This window comes from Etheostoma cragini, chromosome 21, assembly GCF_013103735.1.
Source record: "Etheostoma cragini isolate CJK2018 chromosome 21, CSU_Ecrag_1.0, whole genome shotgun sequence".
Taxonomy (NCBI): Eukaryota; Metazoa; Chordata; class Actinopteri; order Perciformes; family Percidae; genus Etheostoma; species Etheostoma cragini.
Window position 1 is genome coordinate 11,523,974 of NC_048427.1, and position 20,047 is coordinate 11,544,020.

General features: G+C 43.5%; 1 protein-coding gene across 2 annotated transcripts in view; it reads left to right on the forward strand.

Annotated features, from left to right (window-relative positions):
- Positions 1–20,047, forward strand: part of ntn2 (netrin 2) — a 45,996-nt gene that overhangs the window by 19,900 nt on the left and 6,049 nt on the right. For both annotated transcript variants that reach the window (XM_034860055.1, XM_034860054.1), the window contains exons 3-5: positions 8,110–8,298; positions 13,647–13,796; positions 16,039–16,092. In XM_034860055.1, the coding sequence (XP_034715946.1) occupies positions 8,110–8,298; positions 13,647–13,796; positions 16,039–16,092 (393 nt within the window). The remainder of the gene's footprint in view (positions 1–8,109; positions 8,299–13,646; positions 13,797–16,038; positions 16,093–20,047) is intronic.

Here is a 20,047-nt window from a genome sequence, read left to right on the forward strand (position 1 = left end):
AGCCCAGGGCCAGACACCATCCATCCCTAATGGACCAGCCAAGCCAGGTCTGCTCCCCGTGTTGCGCCAGGCACACTGGTTTGCATTCATAGTGTTAAATACAGAGGTCATGGGAAGGCTGTTTGGACTAATTTGCCAGAAATGCAGGTGAGCTGCGGTTGGTAGCAGAGCTGGGTGTTCCTGCTCCGCTGCGGCGTCTGTGTGTGTCGTTGAATATTTTTAATAGTAAGTTTTGACATGTTGAGTCCAGTGGGGAATGAGTGATATGGTATTCTGTTTTTGCACAAGACGAGGCGTTTCCTTTCAAATTAAATCAATCTACCAAATGAGTATTCACTGTACGGTCATTATAGTCCATGTCATCACCTGAAGGAAATTCCCACAGATTAGTTATTACTTCTTAAGAAAAGAAAAGTTTTACCAGTTACATAAAAGATGGTATTACTATAGATCATATCTGCCACACTTTATTAAAATGTGAATTTTACAGCAGAGGAAGGAGAAGCAGAAGTCTCAAACCTCGTGATGAGCCCACGCTCAAACCTTTTTTGTGGGGCTTGTGGTTTTTGGTGGACTCAGCCTCAATTTTTTTTGGAGACTATTAGCTGGAATTAGCGGGGACTTTGACAGATGGGTTTCTTAGGGAGAGCAGTGTGAATCCAGCAGAGGTGTGTGTGTGTGTGTGTGTGTGTGTGTGTGTGTGTGTGTGTGTGTGTGTGTGTGTGTGTGTGTGTGTGTGTGAGGAAGAGGCCAGCCAGGAACACATGCTTAGGAACAAGGCTCAGAATAAGCCCTCAGATATGCATAGAGCTGTGGAAACTTTGAAGACCACAGAAGCACAAACTCTTTTTTATTTCCCTTACTGACAAGGGGCAGATGGTTTTTTGATGCCGATTATAATTTCAAAATAGGCCCCCATCCTTTCACACCATTTTCCCCTCCACATCTCCTAGGGAGGGCAAGCAGAGGTCACGCCCGTGTTCCAGTCACACAGGAGATTTGTCAAGACACTTTTTAGGCCTGGTGATTGAGAAATGACCTCATTCTTAAATTTGAATACACGGCACATAAAACCATGGCACAGTTTGTGAGTTTGCATGATTTGGATAAGAGGAACAACCCCACATTTAAGGTGCAAGATTTGTGTTTTTTCGTTCTTGCAAAACAGTGTTGTTTGGTCTAACCTTGCTTCAAAATCCCACAATAAACCATGAGAATCCAGCACACAGCAGCCTAAAAATGTCAACCATGGTCAGCTGAAATTTAGCTGTCTGTCCCTAGAGGGCAACATGATATGAATTTCAGTGAGATGCAGATTATAGACGGCTAAGGATGAAAAAAGCCAGAGCTGCGTTGATATTACTTCATGTATGTGCCATGTTCCTACTTTCACTAATTGACTTAAAGGCCCTCCCCCCTCCGCCGCCTGTCGCTAGAGGCTAACAAGCAACCCACACGTCAATTACTTACAGCGCAACACACAAATGAGCAAGGGAGGTTTTGTGTGTGTTGGGGGGAGGGGGGGGGGGGGGGGGGGGGGGGAGGAGAGTGATTTTGAAAAAGAAACCTCCTGTGCTTTCAAATAATTACAGAGCCGAAGAATGTTGTTCTAAAATCAACAGCTCTATGAAATGATGCCTCTGGGGTGGTTAGCGTGAGACGCAGGGGCGACGGCACAGCGAGGCTAACAAACTGAGGTGTGTGTGTGTGTGTGTGTGTGTGAGGGTGTGAGTTTGAGAGAAGCAAGAGTGTCTAATTTATCCGGCTGAGGCAACACCATTTGTTTGGTTTGTACTGTAGCGTTGTTCTTTCCTTTTATTCCCTCTGTCACTATTGCAACTTTGGTCCTCGGCCAACCCACAAGCAATTGATGCTGTTCTGGTTCTATCAAGCCGCCCATAAAGGCTCTCTGGCAAGTCAGGAACATCGTAAAACAAATGTTAAGAACAGCAAAGTGTCAAATAACAACGTTAATGTCAGCCGGGTTAAAATGTTGGATCTTTCATTTTGCATGTGTGTGTGTGTGTGTGTGTGCATGTGCACTCCTTGCATTTGTGCATGTGTGAGGGCCACATTGACTGTAGTAGTGCGATGTGACATGCATTTTATCCCTGTGCCAAAGCAAACTGGTGGAACTGCAGTGTGTGCCCACCCTGCTCTCAGGCCCCCATCGCCTCTTCCCCACAGATGGTAGCAATCACCTCCTGAGGTGCCCGTCACCGCCGGCACTCTCTTCCTCTTTCTCCTTGTGTAACTGACTCTTCAAACATTAACTCTCTGCTTGGATGTTTTCCTGTCTGCCACCTCTTCTTTTATTTCACATATATTTCTCTATTTGCTGAAATCAGCCTTTTGTTTTGGTAACAGTTTGCCTCTTTTTGTTATGTTGTTGCAGTCCTCTGTGCTCTTTTGCCTGAGAAAATATGTATTTTGGCTGCCAGCCGGTGTTGCTGGTGGCAGCAAGATTCGGAGGCTGTTAAGAGAAAATACATGTCTGTTTTTTATTGAGTGTGCGATAGTCGCTCAGCTCCCTTTAACTGTGGTTTTGTCTGACTGTGGCTCACAGAGTCGCTCGCTGTCACTGTGTTTGAATTCATGTGACTTTACTGTATGTATACATTAATGCATATTGTATAGATGTCGTCATTGTTACTGCACAATGGCTGGAGTAATATAACAGAGAGCTTTGACTGAAAAATATGGATCTACTGATGTGGGACAACTTAAAGCAGCATTTTTTTGCAGATGAAGATTAGTTTCCTTGTCAAGAAAGTACTGCTCAGGTAGTGAAAACAGTAATGACCTATGTGGCTCTGAAAAAAGACCCTGATTATGTCATTAAAGGCTTTAACAGGCAAAGGACGGCCTCACAAAAAGTGCTATTTAGTTGCGTTATGGGAATTGTAGGATCCAATGTTTTTGGAGCACATTAGGTATTGAAAATAAGGGTATCTCAGCTCATTGTCAACATCCTTTATTAACACAAATCTGAGGAAAATAATAAAAAGAAACCACAACGAGCTGCCAGAACAGCTTCAGTGGTCCTTGTAATAGTATTTCCAAGTCCCTGGAACTCTGTTAAAGGGTTGAACAAGATGCTTTTTAAAGATATTCCCTCATCTGGTGTTTTGATGAAGGTGGTGGAGAGTGCTGTCTAATATGCTCGTTCTAAATCTCTTATAGGTGTTCATTAAGATGTGTTTACAGCGAATGCCATAGCACATGATTCACATTGTTTTAACACTCACCAAACCATTCAGCTGGATGAAGACTAAGATAAAAAATAAATTTAAAATCCCCTTAAAACTGAAGGGAATCTCATTTCGAATTGAAAACTATGTGGTGGTTGTTGCTGTAGAGCCCAGCTTGTTATATTAATATGTATTTCTTCAGCTTAACACTTGATTTTACTGCTTAATTCTGGGTTCGTCCATCATCAACCCAGGACTCTTTTGCATTCTGTGCATTAATATACTGTACAAGCCTGCGTCACAAACTGGTAAGAGAAAAATTTGAGGTTGTCCTTCAGCAATTCTACTGTCATCTCTGACCTCAGTTGTGAATCTACACAGTAGGTTCCATCTGTCACTTTCTATTTCTAAACCAGCCCAAGCATCGCATCCATCCCCCAGAATGGACCTCATGATTGTATTGCCAAGAGTCATTGCAAAAGTACATCTGTTTTTACCTTGTTTTTACTGTTTCTCCATTATAATTTGATTGTACAGTCGTCTACTTCTGCCCGTGCGCTCAGGACTGCAGGATGTTGCCTGTGGAGAAAAAAAAGAGCAACCGAGACGGACAGAGAGTGAAGGCATAGACGGGACACAGATAACAATGTTTAGATGGGGGAAGTGAAGTGGACCAGAGAGAGGGAACAGAGCTAAGGACTTAACTCTCCACTGACACCAGGCCCCCCAACATGGCAACCCTCCAGCCTAATCTCGTTAAAATCTTCCCCTGCCTGATGCCATCCAGAGACAGAAAGGGGAGATGGAGGAAGGGATGGACAAGAGAAAGGGTCGGGGAAGGCAACACCCAAAAGGAGGGAGAAGCAACCAGTGAGGGTATTTGAGATGGGGTCTTATGAAAGCAAGAGGAGAGAGGGAGGGAGGCTTAGGGGAGGGATAGGAGAGGAATTAAGGGGACTTTCAGTTCAAAAAGGCTCCCGAGAGCCGGCTCTTAAGCCCACGGCGTGAGGCTAACCGCAGAAACCAGTAAAGGGAGGGGAGGGCTGAGACATGGTGTCAAAGCCAGAAGTGAAAGATATGTCTGTGTGGAAGAAAAGGAAAGAGCGATTGGTACTGAAGTGGCTTTGGTACAAACAGGTAGAAGCTCTTGCGTACATAGCACGGTCGATGTAATGCTTGTAGGATAGCAGGAGTTGTAGTTTCCTGTTAGTCCTCAGCTCAGAGTTCATAAATCTTCGTCGCAGCTTGTTGTCCACAGTTCGTTAGAGCCTACAGAGCCAGCGGGGTTTACAGCTGTTCAGGTCTCACTTCTGTTTAACTTTTTTTGCATCTTTTGTCACTTGATCCATGTCATTCTGTCTGCAGTTACTACCGCTTGAAGCAGTGTCTCTAGTGTATGTATGTGTGTGTGTGGGTGTGTGTGTGTGTGTCCACACTGTACACTGCCTTGGCTCTAATGAGGAGCTAATTAACCGGGTGTTCCCCCTGGTGCCCTGAGCAGGTGGCTGGAGCAGCCAGGCGGAACTCAGCCCAAACACACAGCACACACACACACACACACACACACGCACACACAAACACACACAAACATGATGGCAGGAACCCATAAAGCAGAGCCTGCTTGGCCAGGCAAAGAGGGCACCCAAGGGGAGCTGCAGCAGGTCTGGACCGCGGACTGGGCCAAAAGGGGAGAGGTGGTGGTGGGAGAGCGGCCCTACAATTTTCAAGGACCAATTTTAGCCATGGGATTTAGGTTCTGCACAGGCATCCAAAATCAATTGGCTGTGCTTACCGGCTTGGCTTTGGTGGAGCTGAAGGAAAATGAGGTTTGATTTATCCCTGACATATGGAGGGGAACAGAGAGGTGGTGCACTCCACACAAACACACTTGCATTTTATTTGTTGAGCTCAGTCTTAAGGGCCAATTTGTCATAGCACACATGACAGACCCGTCTGTGAGCTTGTTCAGACACATTCACATGTTGAGGCGTCTGTTATAAAAGCTGAAATAGAACAATGGTTTGTTCTTCTGTCAGTCTACCTTAATTGAAAAATATTCCCTAATTTTACCTGTGCTTAAAGAACTAAGCACAACCTAGATAACGAGCTGAGATGTATGCAAACTGGGAAAAGGAAGAACTGTTATTCAACAAAAAATGTCATTTGGCACGCTTCATTTTGATGACAAAGTATGCAACTATTCTTTACTCTAATATTTTCCTAGGGTTTTCTTGCTGCCCTGTCTCCATCCCCTCCTTTATTTTTGTTGCAGCATCCCTCTGTTTGCCAAGCCCATAGCTTGTGTTTGTTGTTTGATTTCCACGACAACACAAGGAACCACATTTATGCATCCTTGAATTGGACACTGACCCATAAAAGAGCCACGCTCACTGGAGGATCCCAGTTTCTTTGCTGCAGAACTCCTCTCTGCTCCTCTCCTCTCCAATAGATAGGAATTAGTGAGTGTTTTTGCAGAGCACTAGTGAGGCTTTGATGTGTTAATGAATTGAAAAATGGCCTTCAACAGTGTTCAGTTATCCCCGCTGAGCCTAATTTGGGGTGTGTGTGTGTGTGTGTGTGTGTGTGTGTGTGTGTGTGTGTGTGTGTGTGTGTGTGTGTGTGTGTGTGTGTGTGTGTGTGTGTGTGTGTGGCACTTCAAAACAAACCCATAAACATTCCAGGATCTTTGGGCAGCTGCAGCTCCGAGCTGAAGTTAACTGCCCACAGCATGTACACCATAGAAAACACACAACCATCTACTTCAGTGATTTTGGCTTATTTATTTTTCTCAGAAAATCACATCACATCATTCATGCTTTATTCTCAGTCAAAAAACTAAACTCCTATTTCTTCTCGAAACTAATTCCCTCATTCTCTGTCACAAAAAAAAGGCTTGCTGTCATTAAAGCCATCACTTCTACACATGCTAAATCATTTAAAGGTTAAATTCTGGAGCATTCTTCACATTCTCTACACTTAAACATATTCTCTCCCTACTCCAGACTTTGTTGGCTGATCTTGTTGCACAGCAGCGAATCAAGAAGATTCCTTAAGAGGTACCGTTGTTACCATCGCTTTCATGTTCTGCTACAAGGTGTTAATGGACACAAGTGCTCACAGCTGTGTGTGTTTGAGACGCTTGATCATAATCACAGTCCCACCCCCCACCTCACTCTTACCCTCGAACCCCAGCAGCCCCAGCCACTCACTGGAGCTGGTGTGTTCTTTGTCACACTTCCTTCAGAAGAAGTCGGACAGGCTGTTCAGTTGTTCACATGCACACACACCAGATTTCTGTCTGTTAAAAAACAGCCCAAATTACTTAAGGTAAAAAAGCTGCGTGCAATGTGCAAACTTTCCTCAGTGTCCAACATATCTCCTTTAGGACAAAGCCGGGGGTCAAAAGATCATGAGAGCACAACAAGACATTGAAATGGATCCATACATTAAAACCGTATTTAATTAACTGTAGAATTCCATACAAATTAGGCCGTGTAATAACCATATGGAATTGGGAAACAGTCTGGGAATGTGCTCTGCTCCCCCTTTATTTTCCAGGGTCTACAACCAGGGAAAACTGGGCCTCTCTCCCAACCTGGTGCCAGGCTTCCCCTTTCAGTGTGGAGGGACATTACAATGTCTTTCAGTGTCTGCATGTAACTTGACATATATATTCAAGTCATTCTCCTCCTGCGAGAGAGCCACGAGTTCCAGTAGCAATAATTTTTGATCAACTGCGGGACGCTCATCCAACGCTACACGGATCATTGAGCTCAGGGCATCTTTGTGACCTTGGCTGCCGTTGCAGTGCATGTGTCAGCTAGTGATGATGAGGATAGCAACTTTAAAATGACGAGTAAACTTATTTGTGTTACCTTTTCTGATTAATGAAAGTATCTATATTTTTTATAATTACTCATCAGTCACTGAATTGCACTCAAAGCCACACACATAACAGCCCCTCAGTCTGTGTTTACTTATTCCCCATTGTTTTATATTGTTATGGCATTTTTCTTAAGCACACTCCCACCAGAATAATTGAAATCACCTTCTGTTGTGATGCTCTAATAATGCTGTTTTGGCCATAACTGTTGACATTTTTTAGTCAAACAGTTCTGCTGTTGTTTACCCCTTTCTAATCTATCCTCGGATAACTTTGAACCAGAGCTTAGCTCTGCAGCAATTGTCTTTGAAGCCACGGCCAAGTCTTTAGGTCCCAGGTCTGACTCTGATTTAACCAGCAGAGGGTCTGGATCAAACTCTGTTACACAAACACGAAGGAGAGGTTTCTCATTAGGCTTCTCAAATGCAAACTCCACATGTAGAGAGTGAACAGAGGATATTATGAATAATGTCAGAGCTGCTAAATGCAGTCTGTGGAGGAATCGATGGAAAGACCGGTGAGGTGAAGAGACATAAAGAACTGGGAAGAGATATGACCTCACTTCACATGTCACATATATTGCGGCTCGCCTCATTTAGAAGACAGCTAGCTTGAATCCATTCCTTTATCTGAATTGCTCTTGCTTTTAATAGATCTAAGGAGTCCTTACTCATCAGTGATTCATGAAATTAATGTCTCTCTTTCCAGTGATTAACAGCTAATGGGCTGAGAGAAGCCAAATTCATTAATTATGAAATGGAGAAAATGAGCTCTGCAAATATCACTTTTGATTGATGAGTTCCGAAATAGCAGCCAAGCACACAGCCGGCCACAGTGTAGATAATTAACTACTCACTACGGACGGCCTCTTTGGAAACTCTCTGCCAGCTCTCTTGTGATATATATGGTAGTAAGCATACATTTGTAATGCACAGCAAACACTTCCTCTAAGCTTATATTCTATTACATCTATAAGGATAAATACTGAAAAGATACTTTTACATTTACTGACTATTTTCCGTTTCCTCTCTGCAGCGTGCAACTGCAACCTCCACGCCCGCCGCTGTCGATTCAACATGGAGTTGTATAAGCTGTCGGGGAGGAAGAGCGGAGGAGTCTGCATGAACTGCCGCCACAACACCGCAGGGCGCCACTGCCACTACTGCAAGGAGGGCTTTTACAGAGACATGGCCAGACCCATCACTCACCGACGAGCCTGCAAAGGTAAAAGGATTTTCCGTGGTGCTAATTGCTGAACTGTTTTTTTTACATTTTACTCAGTTTGACTTTTCATTTGGCAAGTGTATAGAAAATGTTCAAACCAGAGCTGATTGAGACGTTCTAACCCTGCTAATACTTGTGTAATCATGTTGGAAAAAGTTGTAATTGGAAACACACACGATGGTAACTTTAATATAAAAATATCAGTATGTCATGCATGAGTTGCCATGCCATAGCAGCGAGAAACGGATTGATACTATGCCTCATGCTTTTCAGGCCATCCCACCAAATGTTTCCCCATACCAGACACACCACATAATATAATCAATTGACCAAGGCATTTCTCATGGAAAAATATATTTTACCCCTTTATTATTTCACATTTGCAGTGAATATTTCTCAGCCTGATATTATGCTGAAAGCATTTCTCTTCTCTTGCTGGACTTGTTGCAAAAACAACACCAGTTTCCTGTACTTGTTGCTCAGGGAAATATTCAAATCAATACCAGAGAGAGAGAAAGTGCTTTTTATCCTCTTGATTCCGATGATGTTAAATAATCACTTCCAGATAATACAAAAAAGCATTAGCGAGAGCTGCCAACGCTCACAGCCATGAAGATCCTTTGGTTGAAATTTCATGGCGAAAGTCTCCCACTGGCTTCCGCTCAGTTTTCCTTCTGCAGCCGTCTCGAGCTGTAACCAAACACCAAGAGGTTAGAAATAGCACAATATCAGGCCACTCTTGCCCATGTTAGTTGAGCTGAGAGGTCGAACCATTCATCATATGATGGCAAAACCTCCACAGTGACTTAGCCACATACCCTAAAACTGAAGTCATTTGACCTGTTGGTGCACCAAAGCACTGACAGAAAGAGATCTGCCTTAGACCTGACAGGAGATCAGTCCAGAGATGTGCGTTCCTAACACTGCAATTTGTTCTTATCAAAGCCTTATGATCAGGTGTTAAACAGTTTATCTCCCTCCCTCACAAAGGCCCCAGATGTGACGGAAATGAAATTTAACGTCTGAAAAAAGCCTCTGCTGAGCGTCTGACTCCATGATTTATCAGAACAATTCCACAGCCTTCTAGGAGCCGTCATTTTCTTTTTCCTCAGCCCTTGCTCACTATTTTTTTTTTTAAATCTCCATCTTCTCCTCTCCTATGGTTGTTTATAACCACCATCTCCTCTTCCCCTCCAATTTCTCTCACCCCATCTCACGTCTTCCTTGATTTTATTTTTCAGCTCTGATTTTTTTTGCTTTCCATGTGTCGGGATCAAGAAAGAGGTCAGAGGTGCGGTATGGCTGAATGGGGGTCACTTCTGAAATGGAGTTACAACAATAAAATACAGGTGTTTTCTAAAGGCGAGACCGGAGTGGGGAGGGCTGGGGGCCACGCAGGCTCTGAGAGGATAAACAGGCTATGTCTGTTTCTAATGAGCTCTGTAGATGGGTGTCTATACACAGTCTGTGGAGTGTATGAGGAGGAGTAAACACCTCTCCCCTGCCTCCATCACCACCACTTACCTCCCACATACACAAAACTACAGGGCTCCAGTTCAAATGCCCAGGCACCAGCCTCTCCACGAGCCTTTTAAAGTGTCACACGCATTAAAACAGTCAGCAAAATGAAAGAAACATGGCAATCACCACATGGCCTGGCTGCACTATATGAGCTCTTCAAAATGAAGTTGTTTTTTTAATGTGAATCCAAGCTGTACAGCTGGTATCCGTTGACCACAAGGATCATTGATAAAAGGCATCAAAAATTAGGCCATGGTCCATGTGAAGCAACACCGGCCAACATAAACCACATTGGCCGCATGTCTCAAATATCTTTCTGAAGCAGGGCATGAGGATCTTTGCTGTGGACAGGAAAAGCATTACGCAACCTAGATCTAAGGTAATTTTAGGTTTGTATTAAAGTATGTGGTCTATAGCAGCATAAACATATGATCCTTGAGGTTGAATAACACCAATTCTCTGTGTGTAGTTTCTGTTGCCCCCATGAGGAATTCTAAATAATGATAACAAAACTGTCAGCGCGTGCACATGATAAAAGCAACTGCGTGGAATCTCCATTGGCCAAGGAGAGCACGGAGGATTTAAAAAACATGATGGTCTCTTCAGAAGAGGTAATTATCTTCACTTGAGTTTCTGCGTGGAAAGGTCACCGGACGCTACATATCTACTGAACTTAGCCATGCTGAGAAATACAGAGAAAGCCGTGTGGCGCTAATAGTCTTAATTAGTTTTGTAGCAACTTATTTGGCAACGGCTTGAATGTAACAGACGTTCATTAATATCAATATCAATATATCCTGTGACCTCAAGATTTTATTCCGAGATGTCAATGAGAGGATGTCCTTCAACACAGCATTATTACCCTAAAGCTAAAATAATGCTAATATCTTAAATTAATTGTGCATGATTTAAAGGTTTGTGCATAATGTATCCCTTTTATTTATTTTCACAATTAACGGACATACAAAATATCTTTCCAAGCAAAGGCATTGATAAAAACCTCCCTCTCCAAATGTGGCAACTGTCAATAACTGCAGACAAAGATTAGTACATGCAAGTACTTTATCCCATATATATGCACACATGCACAACACGAATCAGTTAAACTGAGCCTGTCAAAGGACTACAAATCCCAACGTGGTGCCTGTCACGTCTGCAGTCACAAAAGGCTTGAAAAGTCATCAACCTCAGAGGACGTTTTTACTGCTTCTTAACTGGCCCGAGCCCCTACACATAAAACTTCAGAAAAGCAGTTCAAGGAAAAGAGGGGTGGAGATTGCCCCCCCCATCCCCATCCTGCCTCTTACAGCCCGTTCAGATCTGGCAGTTGCTGGTTGTTTACTGAACATTGTGCACTCTGACAGTAAACTCTGATGTCTTAACAGCCTATGATTGTTTAGATGTGGAAGTGAGAGCATCTAACATCATTCACATCTTGTTCTTACTGACCGGATCAACTTGATAGCTTGGGCTGTTCAATGATCAGCCGGGAAACAACGGCCACATGTCTCGGCAGGCCTGAAAGACCAACTCCTGACTTGTATCACACAGATCAGATCATTTCACAGGAAAAGAGGAGGGCCCAAACTCCAGGAATGACTGATTCTCAAATGGTCCATGGACACTGTAGTACCTGGAAACAGTGAAAGGAGCTCTGGCTCTGACTGATGAGGGTGGGTATAGAGGTGAGGATTTAGGGGGACTGCGTATGTCAAATGGTGGGGATTTTGCACGGACGCTGAAGCATCAGATTTACGTCTCTGTGCACAGCTTCAAACAGAGTGCAGCCACTTTGACACCTGTGGACCGGTTGGCCTTGCCGGAAAAAAAAGGCGAATGTGTTTCTGAAGATCTGAGCTGCAGTTAATCCCTCCCCACAAAGCCGCCAGACACACATGCACACACACACACACACACACACACACACACACACACACACACACACACACACACACACACACACACACACACACACACACACGATCACTCTTGGGTCAGTTTCAGCCGTTTAAACCCTCCCTTTGCCCAGTCAACAGGTGGTAAGGTCCTCAGGCTCTCCTCGGTTGTAGCAGCTAAAAAATGTCCGGTGCAAATAAAGACATTCCCGGTTCCGTCAAGTGGTGGGAAGAAACCGTGGCATGTTAGCAGCTGCCTTCCTCTGGCAAGCCCTGTAACAAACTGTTGGGTTACAGGGTTTTCCCCCAAAGTGTAATTTTGGCCTTTCTTGTCTTTTTCGTGATAAGCTTGGACAATTACAGCTATCAAATTACAGCTGAGACACTCTCTTTAGGCATTTTCCACTAGCCTGCGCCTGTTTTTCAAAGAATTACATTGAAAATAAAGAGGAAAGGCAGAATGTTCACCTTGCATTTCATTGTTTGTTGTATTTTTGGCCGCATATCAGTAAAAAAGATACAAAAGGATACTTTGTATTCGGACTTGTTCTGTTCAGAAAGCAATCTGTCACACCCCCAAAGACTGCTCAAGAAGATATAAAAAGTCTTCCATTTGTTTTGAAATGTCACCAATGTGTTTGTATGGCTCGATTGCCGTGAAATGTTAAGTATGCGTTTATTACTGAAGGAACAAATGTCTGTTTATTTAGTGGAGCCTGAGGAGCCGCAGTTTGGTTAGATTCACTTTTGTTTATGCTGTTGAGCACACCAGAGGCTCTGTTTGGACTACACTGACACGCTCTCACTCTCTCCCTGTTTCTCTCCAAACCTCCACTTTATTTCTCACTCTCCGATATGTAGTTTCTCCTTCTCCCTGTCACCGTCTCTGACATCTTGTAAAGCTCTCTCAGAAGGCTTCGGACTAACGACGCCAGCTCTTGTATTTAACAGCTCTTCAAACCCAAAAAAAGGAAGAAAAAAAAGAAAGCCTCATGTTGTTTAAGGGGGCTTGAATAAATTGCCTAGAACCAGCAAAAGTCATAAAAGCCTCGCCAAAGTGTGGTGACCAGAGCGTTGCTTGTTGCTGTTGGCGTTTGCCGGACATTGACTGAACTTTCGGGAAGTGATGAAACAGCGGAGCGTGTCACCAGACAGGCTCCGGACTGCACACAGCAGTCAGGAACAAGCAGAGAGGAGAGAGGAGGGCACAGTGTACCTTTCTGAGTCTCGTGACAGTGATGCTCTAAATCAGAGATCTTCAACAGGGGTTCTGTTACCCCTAGGAGGTCCTCAGAGTCACTGCAGGGGGGCCGCCAAATTGTTATTTTAATATTTTTTTGAAATGTCTTTTTCCCCAAACTTAAAATATGTCTGAATATACATTAACATGAATCAACAGTATTATTAGCAAAGATAAATATGTAAGTTATAGCTTAGGGCACCATACAAAGTATGTGTAAAGGCTTTAGGCCACCCTACAAATCGGGTAAGCCCAATTTATTATGCTACTCAATTTCATATGTATGTAATATATGTAATAGGAGGTACTTCATGTCTCTCTTTCAAGTTGGGGGGTCCTTGGCTTAAAAGCGTTGACCCAATCCCACTACTACTCTCATCTACTATCACACATGAGTTCTTTCTCTATTTCCCTCGTTCACACAAACAGATACACATGCACAGTGTGTCTCCTGGAAGTTTAGGGAACACACACAGAAATAGACGGGAATCCAAATCTGAGGAAAAAACACGGTCTCTTCTGAGTGTCTTTTTGTTAAACGAATCAACATCTAACATATTTTGTCTCTCGCTTCTTTCTTTTGTCACAACCCTCCCTCATCCCTCTCCACCCCCCCCCCCCCCCCCCCCCCCCCCCCCCCCCCCCCCCCCCCCCCCCCCCCCCCCCCCCCCCCACCCCCCCCACCCCCCCAGCCTGTGACTGCCATCCTGTGGGCGCAGCAGGCAAGACGTGCAACCAGACCACTGGCCAGTGCCCTTGCAAGGACGGCGTCACTGGCATCACCTGCAACCGCTGCGCCAAGGGCTACCAGCAGAGTCGCTCACCTGTGGCCCCCTGCATCAGTGAGTGACTCACATGCACACACAACTACTAGTCAGTGCATTTGACACTGTCTTCAGCGTGGTCATTTAATCATCTTGGCAGTGAGTCACTGCGTGAAACGGCAAAATACCTACAAGCTTCATTGTAAAGAGCATACTAAAACAAAAGGCATAATACATAGTTAAAATAAAGTAGTGACCTACGCTAATAGCAGCACATACTCAAACCGGTAAGATTACAGAGCATAATTGAAAGCACACTTCCTTGCCTGTTGCCTAAAGTCATTCTGGCCTTCTGACAGGCACACCCAACCCGATAGAGGACAGCTCATACGTGTGCAAACAAGGGCCCAGATGTAAAGTCAGGCTAGCTGGTAGTGTGAGAACTCAAGACTTGGTTATTGTTGTTCCACTTGCTGTCATCGATCTATAATGGGTGTGTATGTGTGCTCTTGTTGCTGTAGTTTGCATGTCGACTACATCAAGTTTTTAATTTCCTGTGACAAATGTGCATGCGTGCGTGTGGGTTATGAATTTCGCCAGCGGCCCGACACATGCAGGCGTGTGTAATAGAGGGAAACTTTCCACCAACACTGTATGCCAGGCGGTGCGGGCACACACTCACAAAGACAACCTCCACCAAAAGCAAACCGGGCCGCCCAGTGCCGTACCGAGCTCCGCCACACTGTGCCACATGGTGCCGTGTGGTTTCTCTCACATGCAGCTCCGGAGCAGATGGCGGATGGGCGAGAAGGAGAAAACAACTGTGGTCATGGATGGCAGACCCCACTCATTTGAGCACCACTGAACCATCCAAGTGAAAACAAGAAGAATTGTGTATGTGCGTTTAAGTAACGGGCACACATTTGGATCCATTACGAATAGCATTAATGACAACTGTGTGTGTCAATATTGCTTTGTGGTGGGCGTCTTACCTCCTACTGAGGCTCCCGGACCCCAAGACAGAAGACAAGCCCATTAAGCAGCCAATTAGTATGATGGCAGCGACCCTCATCTGAATGATCCTTTCATCATCTGTCTGTCTTCACATGATGTGGCCATGAGGGCACACAGACTCAAATTGGCTTCTAGCAGCTGCGCCTGCCGTCACAAAGCTCCGTGCCCTTATTTGTTTTTGTTGGCGGGGTGTCCATAATTTCACAGAGACAACTGCTGCTTTTCCCTCAAAACAGCTTTCCAACAGCCCCCCCCCCACCCCCCCCTCTCCCCCCTACACACTCCCACTCGCTTGGTTCAAACCCTCAAACTCCAAATCCAATCAAAAGCAGATCCTCTGGGTGGATGCTAAGCCGGCGTTCCAGTAACTGTGTTTACGGTAAAAGCAATGGGCCAATCGTTAGCATTAGCATTTGTATTGGGAAGTTGCATACGATTAGAAGAGAAGTCCTGGAGGAATTCCACGAGGCACTTTTTAGTGTAGCCAGCGGGCAACGCGAGGGAGGGCTGCATCTGTCTCAAGACGATCCAACAAAAATTGCCCCCTTGCCATCTGTCCATCTGTCCTTACATGCTTGCATGGAGATTACATAGCAGTGTTAACCCAGCATCTGTTAGGGGAGGACGAGACTAATCTAGAGCAGCCACCTTGCCGTTTCAATCAGTTTTTCTCAAAGAACTTCCCTCTCAGATGTATCAAGTGTGCCGACTTTGAATGGACTGACTTGTCTAAACTGGATTACTGGGTGAATTTGTGGTGCATCTATTGAGTGTGGCTCAAAAGCTTTAATCTGGTCCTCTGACCTCCATCATTTCTTCCACTTCCACTGTCTCCGGATCTTTCAACGTATTTTTTAAAAATGACAGTGGAACCACCACATTAGTCTGTGGAATGCATGGATTATTTAAGCCTGTCTTCCCTCTCACCACCAATAAGTATCCCTGTCAGTCTGTCAGTGTTAATCTAGCATGGCTGTCTGCAATGCCCCATGTGTTTTCATGTGTATAGTTGACATATGTCACAATCCATACTTACTGTACGACTATCCTGGTATTCTCTCTTAATGTCTATGGTGAGAAAATATACTTCTCTTGAATGCTAAGCTTACCCTGTTTATTTTGTTGTAGGTGTGTTTATATATCCACAAAACCTCCCTATACCAATTCAGACATACAGTACTTTATTATATTGACCACACATGCATGGTTAGCCAGAAATGAAGCCAAATCACTTAGACCATACTTGAAAGGCATGGATTTACATTTAAGCAGTGAAATAACTTTGTATTTCTTGTGTGTGTTTCAGAAATCCCAGTGGTCAACCCCACAGCTGTGGTGAGCAGCACAGAGGAACCAGCAGGTTGGTATTCACTCTCTGCACCTCGCCCATAAGCACCACTGCTTTATGAGAGGAACCAAAACATATTTTTTTAATATTTCTGGACGTGAGTTTTAAGGTGTGGAATAAATATTAATGAAGGGCGGGCCCCTCTTTTGAAGTTCGGCAAGGAGAACGAGTGCACTGGGACCTGCAGAATTGTTCCATTGTCTTAAATAACCTGTGTCCTTGGCACGGTTTCCTCCAACCGCTAACCTCAAGTTAGTGGAGACTTGCTGGGCTTGAAATGTAACTGCAGCTTAAAGCCAAGGCCGACAGATAGGCAGCAGAGGTGATTAGTTAAAGTTTATCTGGGAGATATAGTGGAAGGGAGACATTTGAGGCTTGAAAAGAGGGTTGGCAAGTGGCTGTGGGGAAATTTGTTCAGTCTCTCCCTCTAACTGTCCAATTTACGCTCCGGTCAATTACACCCTGCCCTTATTATTCATTCTGTGGCTGTTTGATTTAAATAGCGGTGTTGATTTGGAAATGTTGATTCATTACTGGGTTTATAACATATATCATCACTCAGCTTGCACCATTCAGCACATATTTTTGTGTTTTTCTAGTCTTTCATTTAGTCAGAAAGCTCACTTTTTACTTATGGACTTGTTACATTTCAAATACAACTTAAGGTGTCAGTTATAGGGTTAGAGGTGTCTTTGGGTGGTTATGACTTAATTTCACAGGAAAATATTGAAACTTAAGGCCAAAATCTGTCACACAGCCAATGAACATCGTATACAGTAACTATAGAAAAACCCTCTTTGAATAAAAATGTACACATTGGCTTACATAACATGAATAGTTTGACATTTTGGAAATTAAACTTATTTGCTTTCTTGCCATTAAATGAGAACATATATACCACTCATGTTTGTGCAATATATTGTAAATTGGCTAAACTAAATTAGCTTAGGTTAGCTTAGCAAAAAGACTAGAAACAAAAATAATGCAAGAATTTATCCATCACATGAACCCCCTAACCTAACCTTTAACAGAGCCAGGCTCCAGCTGCATATATACCACACAGACATAAAAGAAATATTTATCATCTCTTTCAAATCTCAATAAATCTGTCTATGTACTTTTTAAAGTTAAGTATATATATTTCAATAACAATAATGAGTTTCTCATGTTTACAGCTTCTTCTCATTCTCATTCTGTTTCTTGTCATTACTCGTGCTTTGAGCCTTTTTGGAAAAAAACAAACAAAAAACAACGAAAAAAAAATGCACAGTCCTGCCCTTTCTTGTGTTTACAACTTCCCTGGGAAAATGTTACAGGGTCTCAGAACACAAAAGTTGTTGATCGCCAATTCACCTCAGGCTCTTCCAAACACACCAGAGCATTTCCCCCATCCTTCTCCTTCCTAAACTAAAGAACAAGCTTCAGCATCAGAAATCCAAGGCCCCTAAAAAGTTTTTGTGTAAGGGGCGGTGGGTGTAATTTGTCCTTGTCATGGCACAGTGAGAGGGGCTAAAGGGAACGAGGGCATCAAAGCTGCCGGAGCCAATTGTGAGTGTTTTCAGTAGGCCGGTCTTCTGGGTCAGTGGGCAATTCAACGAGAGCTTTTCCAGGTGAACAGCCAGCAGTAAGCGACTCTTCATTCATGGGAAAACACGCTGTCTCCCAGCCAGCTTTTCACCACTGATACCTTTAGGCCAGCCACTGTATACCGCACACAATAGCAGAGATCTAATGAAATCCATGCGCATCTCATACAAATGCATGCCTTTCACAGTTGCATGCACACTTACATGATAATGATCAGCACATGAAACCACACACTCACTTTTAATGAAAAAGACCTTAAGCAAGCTATGATATTTAAAGCTGTAGTGCGTAGTTTCTGTCTCCAAAACAAGGAATTCTCAACAACGACAAAAAATCTGTCAGTGCATCCACATAACACAAGCCTTCTGTGATTACGCTTTACCCTTCTCCACACAGTTGCTTATTAGTCAAGGAAGACATGTTTAAAAGAAAATGATGTACTCTTCAGTAGAGGGAATAATCCTAACTCTAGTTTGTGAACGCAGACGTTGCCGGACACCATTTTCTAAACAAAGCCATGCTGAGAAATACAGAGAGAGTTTTGAGGAGCTGATAGTCTTAATTAGCTTTGTTTCAACTCGTTTGGCAATGGCTTGAATGTAATCAATGTTCAATATTACAAAAAAGTTACGCACTAAAGCTGTAACATTTATTTATTTAAATCTGCTGTAGGATTGTGAAGATCCAGGACTTAGCCAAAATAATTGACCATTGACAACTTCTCAGTCTCCCCTTTTTCTGCTAAAGCCCATAATGGTCTCCTAAGCCCCCTCCCCCGGGGAGAATGAATGTGTGTGCATGAGCAGTGATTGACACGCAGTTAGGCCCCCCCCGTGGCCCTGATTGGTGCATCTGAACAGGGAGCTGTGGATTTTTTCAAATTGCACTACAGGCTGTAGGTGGTGCCAAATTTATTTTTTATATTACGTGATTCATGTATTTCTACTCAAACATGGGGTCAATTTCATCCATTATGACAGAAATGTAGTTTTATAAGTCTTACCTACTGCACCTTTAAAGTATGTGACTAATGTACAACACACACAAATCTATCCACACTCACACTTCTGGACCCGTCCACTTCTACACCTCCACTCATCTTTTTTTTTTAAGTCTCCCTGTCTCGAGGTTATTGGAAGCTGCCATCTGCTCTCTCTTTCCCCCTTTCTTTCCTTGTCACTCCTCTCTCTCTTGCTAATAAAATCTTCAGTGCTCTGATATACAGCCAAGCCTCCTGGACATTTTAATGGGCTCCTTGGTTCCCCTGTTTCGTTCTCCTCTTGCACTCCTTTCATTGCTCCATACGTCTTTCTACAAAAATGAACGATGCAACACCCCAAATCTCATGCAACCCCAGAAAGCATTAATTTCTCTCTCTCTCTCTCTCTCTCACGGACACTATTTTTTTCTACTTTGGGCATTTGACGTCCAGCTATTTATTTGGTTTGCTTTGGGAAGCAATATGACTGAATGGTTTTCCTTATTGAAGGCAATGAGAGGCCTGACCGCAGATACCAGTCCAGTTACGAGCATGTGGTTTTTAAGATTCATGCCCTAACATTCCAATTGAGGAGCATGGTCAGCTTTTCGTGTCCCCTAAATGAAACTGAACCATGTTGCCCCAATATGCCCTTCTTGGCATTCTCCATCATTTTCATATTTTTTTCCCTTGACTTTGTGTCCTGCTCATAGTTTTGTAATTGAAACAAGTGGATCCAAAATTCTACGGTTCTTAAAATCCAGTGGCATCCAGTCAAGTACAGTAGAGTCTTGCTAATGATTATCTGTGTCTCGTTTGTTCTTGTCCAGCTCCGGTAGCAGTGGTTGCCACGAGCACAGTTTAAAAACACAATGCAATGCTCTACTTTTATTTAATGAATGATTTGTGTTATTGATTTTTAACATGAGCGCTTTCATCTGTTTTTTGAAAGATTTAATTTGGCCTGTTGTCTTTGTTCTCCATTCCCTCTGCTCTCAGTTCATGGAAAACGCATTTAATGATCACAGAGAAGCAAAGCTTTTAATGTTAAGATGACTAAAATAAATATTCCAAGGTCGCAAGAAACAATCCAAGGGAAATAATTACATGCACATGCTCTATCTGATTTTATCGGTCCATAGGAAGTCTTGTACACAGTCATTACTTCACATCAATTTACAAGTAAATTCAACTATTCTTGTAGTTTGTTTTTCAGGTTGAAGGTAAACTTTGGGCCAAAGAGTTAAAAGATACAGTATAGGAGGATGCGGCCAGAACGGCCCTAGACTGACAAAATCAGGGCAGAACTGTTTCCAGTGCAGTTTCTGAAAAAAGAAGAAGCTCATAGATACAGTACATTAAAACTTAACCAAACCAAGGCTGGTTTTAGAGTCCGATGAG